The 11,553-nt window shown below is 48.1% G+C and overlaps 1 protein-coding gene and 1 long non-coding RNA gene across 4 annotated transcripts; one reads left to right on the top strand and one right to left on the bottom strand.

The window, feature by feature from the left end:
• Window positions 1–143: 143 nt before the first annotated feature.
• Window positions 144–733, bottom strand: LOC26532772 (uncharacterized). Its single transcript, XR_001453269.2, has 2 exons — window positions 592–733; window positions 144–529 (listed from the first exon to the last, which is right to left on the bottom strand). It is a non-coding gene; the product is annotated as an uncharacterized lncRNA (long non-coding RNA).
• Window positions 734–1,142: 409 nt separating this feature from the next.
• LOC6899970 (protein telomere ends associated-like) lies at window positions 1,143–10,833 on the top strand. 3 transcript variants are annotated; one of them, XM_033382362.1, is made up of 22 exons: window positions 1,144–1,301; window positions 1,354–1,665; window positions 1,728–2,084; window positions 2,148–2,717; window positions 2,776–2,853; window positions 2,922–2,954; window positions 3,014–3,316; window positions 3,377–3,430; window positions 3,503–4,240; window positions 4,307–4,910; window positions 4,979–5,574; window positions 5,638–6,207; window positions 6,266–6,343; window positions 6,412–6,444; window positions 6,504–6,806; window positions 6,867–6,920; window positions 6,993–7,730; window positions 7,797–8,400; window positions 8,469–8,994; window positions 9,051–9,128; window positions 9,200–10,047; window positions 10,695–10,833. In XM_033382362.1, the coding sequence occupies exons 1-22, from the start codon at window positions 1,285–1,287 to the stop codon at window positions 10,701–10,703; spliced, it is 7,503 nt and encodes a 2,500-aa protein (XP_033238253.1). In that variant the 5' UTR covers window positions 1,144–1,284; the 3' UTR covers window positions 10,704–10,833. The 3 variants fall into 3 exon arrangements, with proteins under 3 accessions (XP_033238254.1, XP_033238253.1, XP_033238252.1); XM_033382361.1 differs by lacking the exon at window positions 10,695–10,833 and having other exon boundaries at window positions 9,200–10,670; XM_033382363.1 differs by lacking the exons at window positions 2,148–2,717; window positions 2,776–2,853; window positions 2,922–2,954; ... (4 more) ...; window positions 4,979–5,574; window positions 10,695–10,833 and having other exon boundaries at window positions 1,143–1,301; window positions 9,200–10,670.
• The last annotated feature ends 720 nt before the right edge of the window (window positions 10,834–11,553 follow it).

Raw genomic sequence — 11,553 nt, 5'->3', positions numbered from 1 at the left:
ATTTGATTACGTAGCATAATCAAGCAAATCATAAGACTTCTTCTGCCTCCACAGCAAGTTTTCCTGTTTTGTTAAGGAATAAGGGAAGAGGAATAAATGTATCGTGTGGCATAGGGAATCGCTCCGTCGGCATTCGTTTGGTGGTTTTTCTCACCGATAGCCTGTACGCCTAGCTGGAGTGGGAGGTATTCGTGAAGCAAGGCCTCGTCGGGATATCCCGCAGCAGAGTGCCTCCTCGTTCCCTGTCCTCACTCGTGCGCTCAGGACAGATTGGCATTTTTGGTGCCTTCTACGAAACCCCACTACTGTCTTGCACTGGCTTCAACGGCACTAACTGGCTTGAACGCCAGACGAATGAATACACAAACTCCTTTCATCGATCCCATCTTCCGAAGGGACTTCCTGTCCCGTCTCTATGTGGACTATGTGTCTTTCTACAATCGTCGGCCCTTCAAGAAGTTGTTTCCAAGATTCTTGGCATTGAATGGGACTGGTCTACTGCCTCAGAGTCCTCAGTCGGAGGACTGATCTGCTGAAAAAGAATGGCTAAAGTTTTTAAAGGAGAGATTGCCTGCTCGAGTCTCAAGTTACGTGTCGACTAGTCGACAAGGACCATCCAACAGCTTTGGACAGAAGATTCACTACCTGCCGCACTGCCGTGTCGCCCAGAGAAGTGCGACTGAGGCGGAGGGACTTCCGATAGATGCGGCTGCTCAGAGCTGAAATCAGATGATTCGCTGTCAGCAAAGAGAGATTAAGTATCCCTACGTCTAGAATAAAGTATATTTAATTTAATTTCATCAAAAAAAATAGGGTACAGAAACTCACATACGCCGCTTTTTTTAATTTTCGATCTCAAATCACTTTTTCTACTGGGTGGCGCTCGTATCTTTGTCGCTCCTTCACTTTCAAACAATTCGACCTTGGCGCGCAGATTTAGCGATTATTCAGTCGATACCATCGATAGTCGAACGGCCTTCTTCGAATCGGTTATGGCTCCCTCTTTTGCTCTCCTTGAGTCGGTTCGACATGATACTCATGTCATATTATATTATAATAAAATATTTACTTTATTTTATCCTCTGACTTGGCCGTTTTAACATATATAAAATGAATTATTTACATACAAATTTTATTTCTGAATAGTTTCTGAATTGGTGCTATTAAATATCGGCTAGCTGCTCATCCCTAACTCTGATCTGTTTATTTTATTGGCGCCGCATATTTTTGTATTTATTTAGCATCATAGTCCATCGTAGACAACAAAAAAAGGCGCAAAAGGCAATGCCAAAAAGCAAGCAGTAAGTGAGCACTTAATTTCATTAAAAATATAAAAATGTATTCTCCTCGCAGGGAGGCACGTCGTCATGCAGTCTCTTTTAAGGAATTTAGTAGGCTAATAGAAAATCTGCCGGGCATTGCCGAGGATGTGCAACGCGACTTTGCTGGGGATGGAGCAAACAAAACGCTGGACGAGTGCGCCCGGTGGTACTACAATGCCTTCTACAAGGACCCCAGCGTTCGAAATCGGTACAAGTTCAAGATGCGCGCTTGTGCCAAACTAAAGAAGGATAAGTTGCTCAGCCTGCCAGAGGCAGAAGTAGATGAGACGTCCGAAGAGAGTCAGCATGAATCGGTTGATGATGTTGAGGTAAAAGTGGACAAGTAAGTATAAGTACCACCCCATGTACGCCACATTTTTGGCTAATTCCCTTGATCATTGACAGAATGGGAATGTTCGTGTTTCCCGTAACCTTCGGCACCTTTGCAAAGTACGCGGACAAGGATAAGATATGCAAGCTTACGACACGGAAGGAAAAAAGCACCGAAGAAATCGAGTCCGATAGCACACAGAAACGACGGCAGTTGCAGAAATTCTACAACTCATTCTACATGTTTCCAGAAGAGCGAAAGTGCACCAATATATTCCCTGAGGCACCCCCTGAACTTCTATTGAAGTTGCTACAACCCGGCTATCCCGTCGATGAAGAAACAGCCAGCAGATTAGCAGAGCATAAAAAAAAGGGTCAATCAGTCCAAGATCTCGAGACGCATCGGGAGCCTGATACTCCTGAAGCCAGCAGGTGAGTCCACGCTATAAATACAAATGTCCTCCAGCAGTGCGCTTCACTTTGTACCCTCGACAGAGACTTTCCCATTGTGAGCTTCCAAGTATTCGAGAAATATCTGGCGAACCTCTACGATATTGTGTGGCAGCTGAAGCTCAACGATCCCGAGTATGTGGCCAAGGGCATTGACGAGGGGGCCTATTGCTATTACTTGGCATTTTATCTAACGCCGGAGATTCGTGACCGATACAAATACATCCTAAGGCCGTGTACGTCGGACCTGAGTGCCCGCCTACTTGCCATACCCAGCCGCGAGGAAGCCGAAAAGCTGAGGCGCAAGTTGCCAGAGTTGATTAAACCATCGCCAGATCTGGAGCGACCAAAAAGTCCCGATTTGGTCACAGAAACAGCAGTGCCACCTGTCGAATTTAAGTTCTTCAAAAAGTATATCGTGAATCTGAATGACATCAGCCAGCAAATGCGAGGCTGCGACGAGTACAAGGATTTATCCGAAGAGGAGTGTGTCGCGGAGTACTTCAGGCAGTTTTACAGTGCGCCAGAAATACGCGAGCGATTCCAGTATAAGCTGAAGCCATGTCCCGGAATGGTACGCGAAAGATTGCTGGGTCGACCGGTCTGCTCAGACGGGTAAATGAAAATATGAACGCCTTTCACGTTCAATTTGAAAATGTTTTGTGCATTGCAGGCCATCGAATGGAGCTGAAAAGGCTGCCGAACAGAACCGACCAGCTCCAATGAAGGATAGCAGTCGTCAGTCAGACCCGTAAGACCTCTGTTTTTAATGTTTTTGTGGCCTTTGATTGGTAAATTACGTTAATATTTATGTTTCAGGGAGCATCTGCCTGAGAAGGAGGACTGTGTCGAGTAAGAAATAACGAATGATGATTGTGCAAAGATTTAAAATCTCTTTTTCTCTCTTTCAGAAACGATAACAACAACAAGAACAAGTGTCCAGTTACGTTCAAGGAGTTCAAGCGCTGTGTGTCGAATCTCAGCGAAATTGTACAGAAAATGCAGCAGAGCGAGGAGTACAGAGAGTGTTCCAAAGAGCAGTGTGCTGAGGAGTACTACCGGGGGTTCTATTCCATGCCCCAGATGCGAGAACGCTTCGAATGTAAGTTCAAGCCTTGTCCCGCCAAGAAGTGCGAATTGCTGCTCCGCTATGCAGTGGAACCCCTTCAACCACCCGAAGAGCAGTCTGAAAACATTCCGCCTCAGAATACAATGTGGGTATCTTCGCTTATAATGCAAGATTTTAGTTTGAACAAACATTACCTTTACTGCAGTTTCAGAAAGCCGGATTCTTTGAGCTCCGCGCCCGATGACGTAGTTACTATTGGGTAAGAGAATGCCATATCTTTCTTGCGCCCACACAAGAGTGTTCTAATAATCTCGTGCTCCTCTCTCTGCAGCACTGCTCGCTTCAAGTTTCCCGTGTCCTTGGGTGTATTCAGGCGCTGCATTAACTACGACGAAATCGTCAGGTCCCGGCTGGGAAAATCTACCGTCAAGCCGCAGCTCCAGGCCCAGACAGCCAACCCGCAGAACCCACACTACGAAAGGTATTTCCGTCAGTTTTATGTCGGGTTCTACGCATTCCCCTATTTTCGCAAGCAACACGCATACCGATTCGACTGTGGGGGGGACGAAGAGCTGCTGCAAAAGCTGTGCGATTATGCAGTACCATTGAATGAGAGTGCCAAGCGGAAAGTGGATGACGAGGAAAAGCTCCGACGACCGACTGGTAGTCGTGGAAGAACAGAAGCTGCACCTACTTTGATGCCCAAGCCAGCCCTGACAGAACCCTGTGGCGTCACACCAAAGATTTCCTTTGAAGTATTTTCGAAACTTTTGTACCTCGAAGATGCAGTTAGCAAAATGCTGCTGCATCCAAACTTCGCGGCACTGACGGAAGATGAGTGCCAACGGCTGTACTACGAGGCCTTCTATAGCACGCCCAGCATACGCGACAAGTATCCGTGTAGAATAAAGCCCTGCCCGGCCGGCTTGAGGGCCAACCTACTGCATATCCCCCCCAAGCCGGATAACCTGTCTGATCACAGACACCCTCAGAGAAACTTATCTGGCCAGCGCCAGAGCACTCCAGATGTGGACAGATTGTATGCGGATAGGAAAGCCGAGCTTGATGGGTAAGAAATTTGAGTTTCCTGGCCGCAGAATTCTTTAGATGCATTGTCTCCCTTCCTTTCTTTCAGCAAGCAAAAGCTTAACGTGGTCAACTACGTGCCCCACAATCTGAGCTCCTACATAGCTCGTCGTGTTGCATGTCCCGAGAGAAGAGCTGTCGTTGAGAAGTATATAATCGAAACGGTAAGTGATTTGAATGAGGCAGCGGCTACCAGTGTCTCGGGGCTGGATACAGCTAGGAGGGAAACCGGTGAAGAAGAGAAGACAGAGGCTACACCAGTGGCTGCAACGATAGACGTAGAAACCACAGCAGCGACTGGCCGTGAACCTGCAGAATGTCCAGCAGCCTCTAATGAAGTTGAAGGGGAAGTTGAAAATCCAGAGGAAAGCAGAGTAAAGGGCGACACTGTGCCAGAGAGTACAACAGACAGTGTTCCAGCCAGTAACGCGAACAATCAGTGCTCTACTACTCTACCAGAGGTTGAAAAAACGACGAATGCAGGGACCACTACGTCTGTAACAGCATCCAATGAAGTGCAGACACCAGCATCTGAGGTAACAGTAAGCAGCACAGAAAAAACAGTGCATCCTGCGGCAACTGCAGTCACTTCGAGCCACCTGCTTGAACAACTTGAACAAACAGTGGGAATCTTTGCCGCGCCGAGCCACCAGGTAGGAAGGGCAACAAGCAGCTATTGGCGCAACCACAACTAAACCCTACCCTGTCTGTCCCTTCACAGGAGCACACTATCAAGCATTTAATCTTCCAAAGCAACGGCCTAAAGAGCACGATTTGGCGCATACTCTTCCAGCTGAGCCAAGAGGAGTTCCGCACCTACACAAGCTTCCACAATGGCGAGGCTCTCTATGAAAACGAGGGCGGGCTGCAGCGATGTCATCAGCATGTTGTGGACCAAGGCCATTGGCCATTTAATTTGTTCGTGAAGCTGCCCATGTTGCGCCAACTGTTACACAGCAAAGGAGTGGAACTGCAGTCTCTGGATCTGTTGCAGTTGTCGCCAAAGATCTTGCATTGGAGCGATCTAATGCTGCACACCGATTTCGATGAAATTGTTGAGCAGCATTACGCGGATCGTACCGGCAGGCAGATCGACGATACGGTATTGCTGTTCCAGGAACGTGAGCAGCTTTATGCGAGCTGCTGGACGCACGATCAATGGATACGCCAAGTACCGAAGATCACAAATGAAGCACTAAATGAGCCAATCTTTGGTGATGCTTTTGATGTTGCAGAGCATACAAAAACAGCTCAAACAGTCCAAGAGCTCGAGACTCATCGGGAGCCTGATACTCCTGAAGCTCCAGAAGACATTAGGTGAGTCCACGCTATAAATACAAATGTCCTCCAGCAGTGCGCTTCAATTTGTACCCTCGACAGCGACTTTCCCATTGTGAGCTTCCAAGTATTCGAGAAATATCTGGCGAACCTCCACGATATTGTGTGGCAGCTGAAGCTCAACGATTCCGAGTATGTGGCCAAGGGCTTTGACGAGGGGGCCTATTGCTATTACTTGGCATTTTATCTAACGCCGGAGATTCGTGACCGATACAAATACATCCTAAGGCCGTGTACGTCGGACCTGAGTGCCCGCCTACTTGCCATACCCAGCCGCGAGGAAGCCGAAAAGCTGAGGCGCAAGTTGCCAGAGTTGATTAAACCATCGCCAGATCTGGAGCGACCAAAAAGTCCCGATTTGGTCACAGAAACAGCAGTGCCACCTGTCGAATTTAAGTTCTTCAAAAAGTATATCGTGAATCTGAATGACATCAGCCAGCAAATGCGAGGCTGCGACGAGTACAAGGATTTATCCGAAGAGGAGTGTGTCGCGGAGTACTTCAGGCAGTTTTACAGTGCGCCAGAAATACGCGAGCGATTCCAGTATAAGCTGAAGCCATGTCCCGGAATGGTACGCGAAAGATTGCTGGGTCGACCGGTCTGCTCAGACGGGTAAATGAAAATATGAACGCCTTTCACGTTCAATTTGAAAATGTTTTGTGCATTGCAGGCCATCGAATGGAGCTGAAAAGGCTGCCGAACAGAACCGACCAGCTCCAATGAAGGATAGCAGTCGTCAGTCAGACCCGTAAGACCTCTGTTTTTAATGTTTTTGTGGCCTTTGATTGGTAAATTACGTTAATATTTATGTTTCAGGGAGCATCTGCCTGAGAAGGAGGACTGTGTCGAGTAAGAAATAACGAATGATGATTGTGCAAAGATTTAAAATCTCTTTTTCTCTCTTTCAGAAACGATAACAACAACAAGAACAAGTGTCCAGTTACGTTCAAGGAGTTCAAGCGCTGTGTGTCGAATCTCAGCGAAATTGTACAGAAAATGCAGCAGAGCGAGGAGTACAGAGAGTGTTCCAAAGAGCAGTGTGCTGAGGAGTACTACCGGGGGTTCTATTCCATGCCCCAGATGCGAGAACGCTTCGAATGTAAGTTCAAGCCTTGTCCCGCCAAGAAGTGCGAATTGCTGCTCCGCTATGCAGTGGAACCCCTTCAACCACCCGAAGAGCAGTCTGAAAACATTCCGCCTCAGAATACAATGTGGGTATCTTCGCTTATAATGCAAGATTTTAGTTTGAACAAACATTACCTTTACTGCAGTTTCAGAAAGCCGGATTCTTTGAGCTCCGCGCCCGATGACGTAGTTACTATTGGGTAAGAGAATGCCATATCTTTCTTGCGCCCACACAAGAGTGTTCTAATAATCTCGTGCTCCTCTCTCTGCAGCACTGCTCGCTTCAAGTTTCCCGTGTCCTTGGGTGTATTCAGGCGCTGCATTAACTACGACGAAATCGTCAGGTCCCGGCTGGGAAAATCTACCGTCAAGCCGCAGCTCCAGGCCCAGACAGCCAACCCGCAGAACCCACACTACGAAAGGTATTTCCGTCAGTTTTATGTCGGGTTCTACGCATTCCCCTATTTTCGCAAGCAACACGCATACCGATTCGACTGTGGGGGGGACGAAGAGCTGCTGCAAAAGCTGTGCGATTATGCAGTACCATTGAATGAGAGTGCCAAGCGGAAAGTGGATGACGAGGAAAAGCTCCGACGACCGACTGGTAGTCGTGGAAGAACAGAAGCTGCACCTACTTTGATGCCCAAGCCAGCCCTGACAGAACCCTGTGGCGTCACACCAAAGATTTCCTTTGAAGTATTTTCGAAACTTTTGTACCTCGAAGATGCAGTTAGCAAAATGCTGCTGCATCCAAACTTCGCGGCACTGACGGAAGATGAGTGCCAACGGCTGTACTACGAGGCCTTCTATAGCACGCCCAGCATACGCGACAAGTATCCGTGTAGAATAAAGCCCTGCCCGGCCGGCTTGAGGGCCAACCTACTGCATATCCCCCCCAAGCCGGATAACCTGTCTGATCACAGACACCCTCAGAGAAACTTATCTGGCCAGCGCCAGAGCACTCCAGATGTGGACAGATTGTATGCGGATAGGAAAGCCGAGCTTGATGGGTAAGAAATTTGAGTTTCCTGGCCGCAGAATTCTTTAGATGCATTGTCTCCCTTCCTTTCTTTCAGCAAGCAAAAGCTTAACGTGGTCAACTACGTGCCCCACAATCTGAGCTCCTACATAGCTCGTCGTGTTGCATGTCCCGAGAGAAGAGCTGTCGTTGAGAAGTATATAATCGAAACGGTAAGGGATTTGAATGAGGCAGCGGCTACCAGTGTCTCGGGGCTGGATACAGCTAGGAGGGAAACCGGTGAAGAAGAGAAGACAGAGGCTACACCAGTGGCTGCAACGATAGACGTAGAAACCACAGCAGCGACTGGCCGTGAACCTGCAGAATGTCCAGCAGCCTGTAATGAAGTTGAAGGGGAAGTTGAAAATCCAGAGGAAAGCAGAGTAAAGGGCGACACTGTGCCAGAGAGTACAACAGACAGTGTTCCAGCCAGTAACGCGAACAATCAGTGCTCTACTACTCTACCAGAGGTTGAAAAAACGATGAATGCAGGGACCACTACGTCTGTAACAGCATCCAATGAAGTGCAGACACCAGCATCTGAGGTAACAGTAAGCAGCACAGAAAAAACAGTGCATCCTGCGGCATCTGCAGTCACTTCGAGCCACCTGCTTGAACAACTTGAACAAACAGTGGGCATCTTTGCCGCGCCGAGCCACCAGGTAGGAAGGGCAACAAGCAGCTATTGGCGCAACCACAACTAAACCCTACCCTGTCTGTCCCTTCACAGGAGCACACTATCAAGCATTTAATCTTCCAAAGCAACGGCCTAAAGAGCACGATTTGGCGCATACTCTTCCAGCTGAGCCAAGAGGAGTTCCGCACCTACACAAGCTTCCACAATGGCGAGGCTCTCTATGAAAACGAGGGCGTGCTGCAGCGATGTTATCAGCATGTTGTGGACCAAGGCCATTGGCCATTTAATTTGTACGTGAAGCTGCCCATGTTGCGCGAACTGTTGCACAGCAAAGGAGTGGAACTGCAGTCTCTGGATCTGTTGCAGTTGTCGCCAAAGATCTTGCATTGGAGCGATCTAATGCTGCACACCGATTTCGATGAAATTGTTGAGCAGCATTACGCGGATCGTACCGGCAGGCAGATCGACGATGCGGTATTGCTTTTCCAGGAACGTGAGCAGCTTTATGCGAGCTGCTGGACGCACGATCAATGGATACGCCAAGTACCGAAGATCACAAATGAAGCACTAAATGAGCCAATCTTTGGGGATGAATCTGCTGTTGCAGATGTAGAATTAAGTAAGTTTCTTACATTTGATTAGTGGGTATAATCTAAATGTAAATATAATTCCCAGAGCGACTCTGTAGAATGGAGGAAAGCCAGGCCACGGCGATGACTATTGAATCAGACAACACCACACCCACACCATCTGGTAAGTGGTTTCCTGGTAGCGCTTGTCCACTTACGCAGCCTTTACGAAGTCTACTTTGCTTGTAATTACAGAAGTATCCATTTGCCTGCCCACTGAGCTCAACGCTCAATCTTTCAACTTTGTGGACATGGACGAAGTGGATCCGGCTTCACAAATCCCAGAAACCCAGAATAATCCGCTTATGGAGAGCATGCAGGTTCCGGTCAAGCAGGAGGCGATTAAGTTCCTCGACAACATGCGCGGCAGCTACATCAACAGCCAGGAGTTTATGTGGGAGAGCATTGATTCGAAAGAACAAATTATTAACTTGGATGGCAGTCAGGAGTCAATTTCGGGCATGGCTTGCTTTACCATCCGCAGAGCTACAGAACTTGCGTCATCGAGTGCAAATGCATTTCCACAGTTTCCAGAAAGTGAAAACCACTCTAATATTTCCACGGAGCCAGAAATTATAGAGACTCGGCCTGCACTTATACAGGCAGAGGAAGCTGTTAAGCCCGAGCCCAAGTCCGAGCCCGATCCCGAGCCGGAGCCTTTGCCAGCGCCTGCGTCGATAGCAATGGCTCAGCTGAATATGATGGAAAACGAGGCGCTGGTACCGCCTCTAAATGAACGCCTAAAACCAAAACATAAAATGCCTGACCCAAACGTGGTGGCCACCAAGAAGCCGCGTCTGAACGAGAAGGTGCCGCAGTTGCGACACGAGTTCCGGGCCCTGCCGCTCCACGCCGTGGTACGCATCGAATCGAGCGACTTTGTCCGCGGCCTAGAGGACGAGCAGCCAACCACTTCCTTGCCAGTGGCTTCTGAAAAGGAGACTACAATCACCGCCTCGCAGGATTTTGCGTCGGGCAACACTCTTCTAGCATCCTCCCAGCTCGATGTCCTATTGAATGCTCCGAACGTTACGGTGCGCAAGGTAAATGACAATGCTGTTACTGTTGCAGGTAGTGCCAAGATTAGCGACAAGGGGCCCCCGCCTGAGGTGCAGAGTTGCGTTATCTTTCGAGACATGGAGCGCTATCGATACTTTAGAGAACTGACAACCGAACAGATAATCAAGCACAGGATCGATGGCTATATCGTGGGCAGTTCCTATGAGGATGCTTTGATCAAGATAAACAGCAAGTTATGCAACGTACGCGGTCCGCTGATCGAAACATTATTTCCCCATATGTCCGCCCGACTAAGATCTGATTTGCGGTACATGCTCTGTGATCTGGGGATTTACATTTTTAATTGCCGCTGGCTCGCGTACAAAGATTCCACCCAGGACCTGCGTGCTCGTGTGCTGTCCATGTTTATGGACGTGGCCCCCCAGTTTGTACACTTCCGCGCCGAGTTCGACAATGCGACTCGAGAATGGGCCACGTGCAGCACGATTGATAGGTGTGACCCGGAACCCGTTGGGCGACGGCCCAAATCCGATGTCGGGGCGGTGCTCAAGCCAGGCGTACTCGGGCGCATGATAGAATTGAAGGCGCAACTTCGTTGAATTTTAGTTTTGTTAATAAAAAGTGTTTTTCGTTATCTTACAACCGACAAATTGTGTTTGTATCTTTTCAGAGACCGTAGTGCCATTAAAAAAGACTCCACTAAACTATTTTGAGAAGAGGAAAATTCAATTTAACATATATTTCGATATATGGGTATTGAAACATGCACTAAATAAAGTCTAGTGCAGTGCTCACACTGTTAAATATTTTGACAAATAAACTTTTTATTTTGGATAAAGGAGAAGGTTTTCACCTAACAGGACGAGCTAATCGCTCCGGTTGGAGCTTATCAGGATGGAAGGCCATCAAAAGAGGAAAAGAGGCAGCATTGCCCGGACGCTCAAGTTGCTTGACGAGTTTGAATAGCCGCACGTGGCGGGATCGTACGGCAAAAGATCACGGTTGTGGCGCGTTCTGGAGTACCTCCTACTTAGATCTTATTCAAAGCAACTTGGTCCAGATGCGGAGGCGGAACGGTTCCCCGGGACACGTCGGCTCTACACAAAGGCCGTATAAGCAGCAGAAGACGCTGAAAATGCTAGCCGCGGAATAGTGAGCTACTCTTATGACGCTGGGTAACGTGAGTCTCCGCATGATAAGCCACCTCAGGCGGAGATGGTCTGCCACATGCTTTGCGCCAACCTGCTGCAGCCCTATTTAAAGAATTATATCGACTTCTTTGATCATTGATCATTGAAGACTAGAACTTGATTGTAGCTGCTTTGATTCTTCGTGGTGCAATGATTTGGGGGATGAGGAGCAAGCTGGAGTACCTGCCCAGCGTGCAGCGGGAGATTTTCGATAATGTAAACTTCAATATGAGCAGAGACTACAAAACGTTTGTACTGCGATACTAGTATAGTACTACTAATTTATTTCAAATACGAATTGAACATTTACATGATTAAGCTGTGTATCACAATCAAGGA

This window comes from Drosophila pseudoobscura, chromosome X (assembly GCF_009870125.1).
Source record: "Drosophila pseudoobscura strain MV-25-SWS-2005 chromosome X, UCI_Dpse_MV25, whole genome shotgun sequence".
NCBI lineage: Eukaryota > Metazoa > Arthropoda > Insecta > Diptera > Drosophilidae > Drosophila > Drosophila pseudoobscura.
The sequence above is the reverse complement of the archived record's forward strand: the minus strand, read 5'-3'. Positions and strand labels throughout refer to the sequence as shown.

What these genes read in the sequence shown, in the direction of transcription:
- LOC6899970 (XM_033382361.1), top strand. An exon ending in GTTGAGGTAAAAGTGGACAA is followed by an intron (nt 1,666 to 1,727) that starts GTAAGTATAAGT and finishes GATCATTGACAG; the next exon opens with AATGGGAATGTTCGTGTTTC. An exon ending in AGCAGTCGTCAGTCAGACCC is followed by an intron (nt 2,854 to 2,921) that starts GTAAGACCTCTG and finishes TTTATGTTTCAG; the next exon opens with GGAGCATCTGCCTGAGAAGG.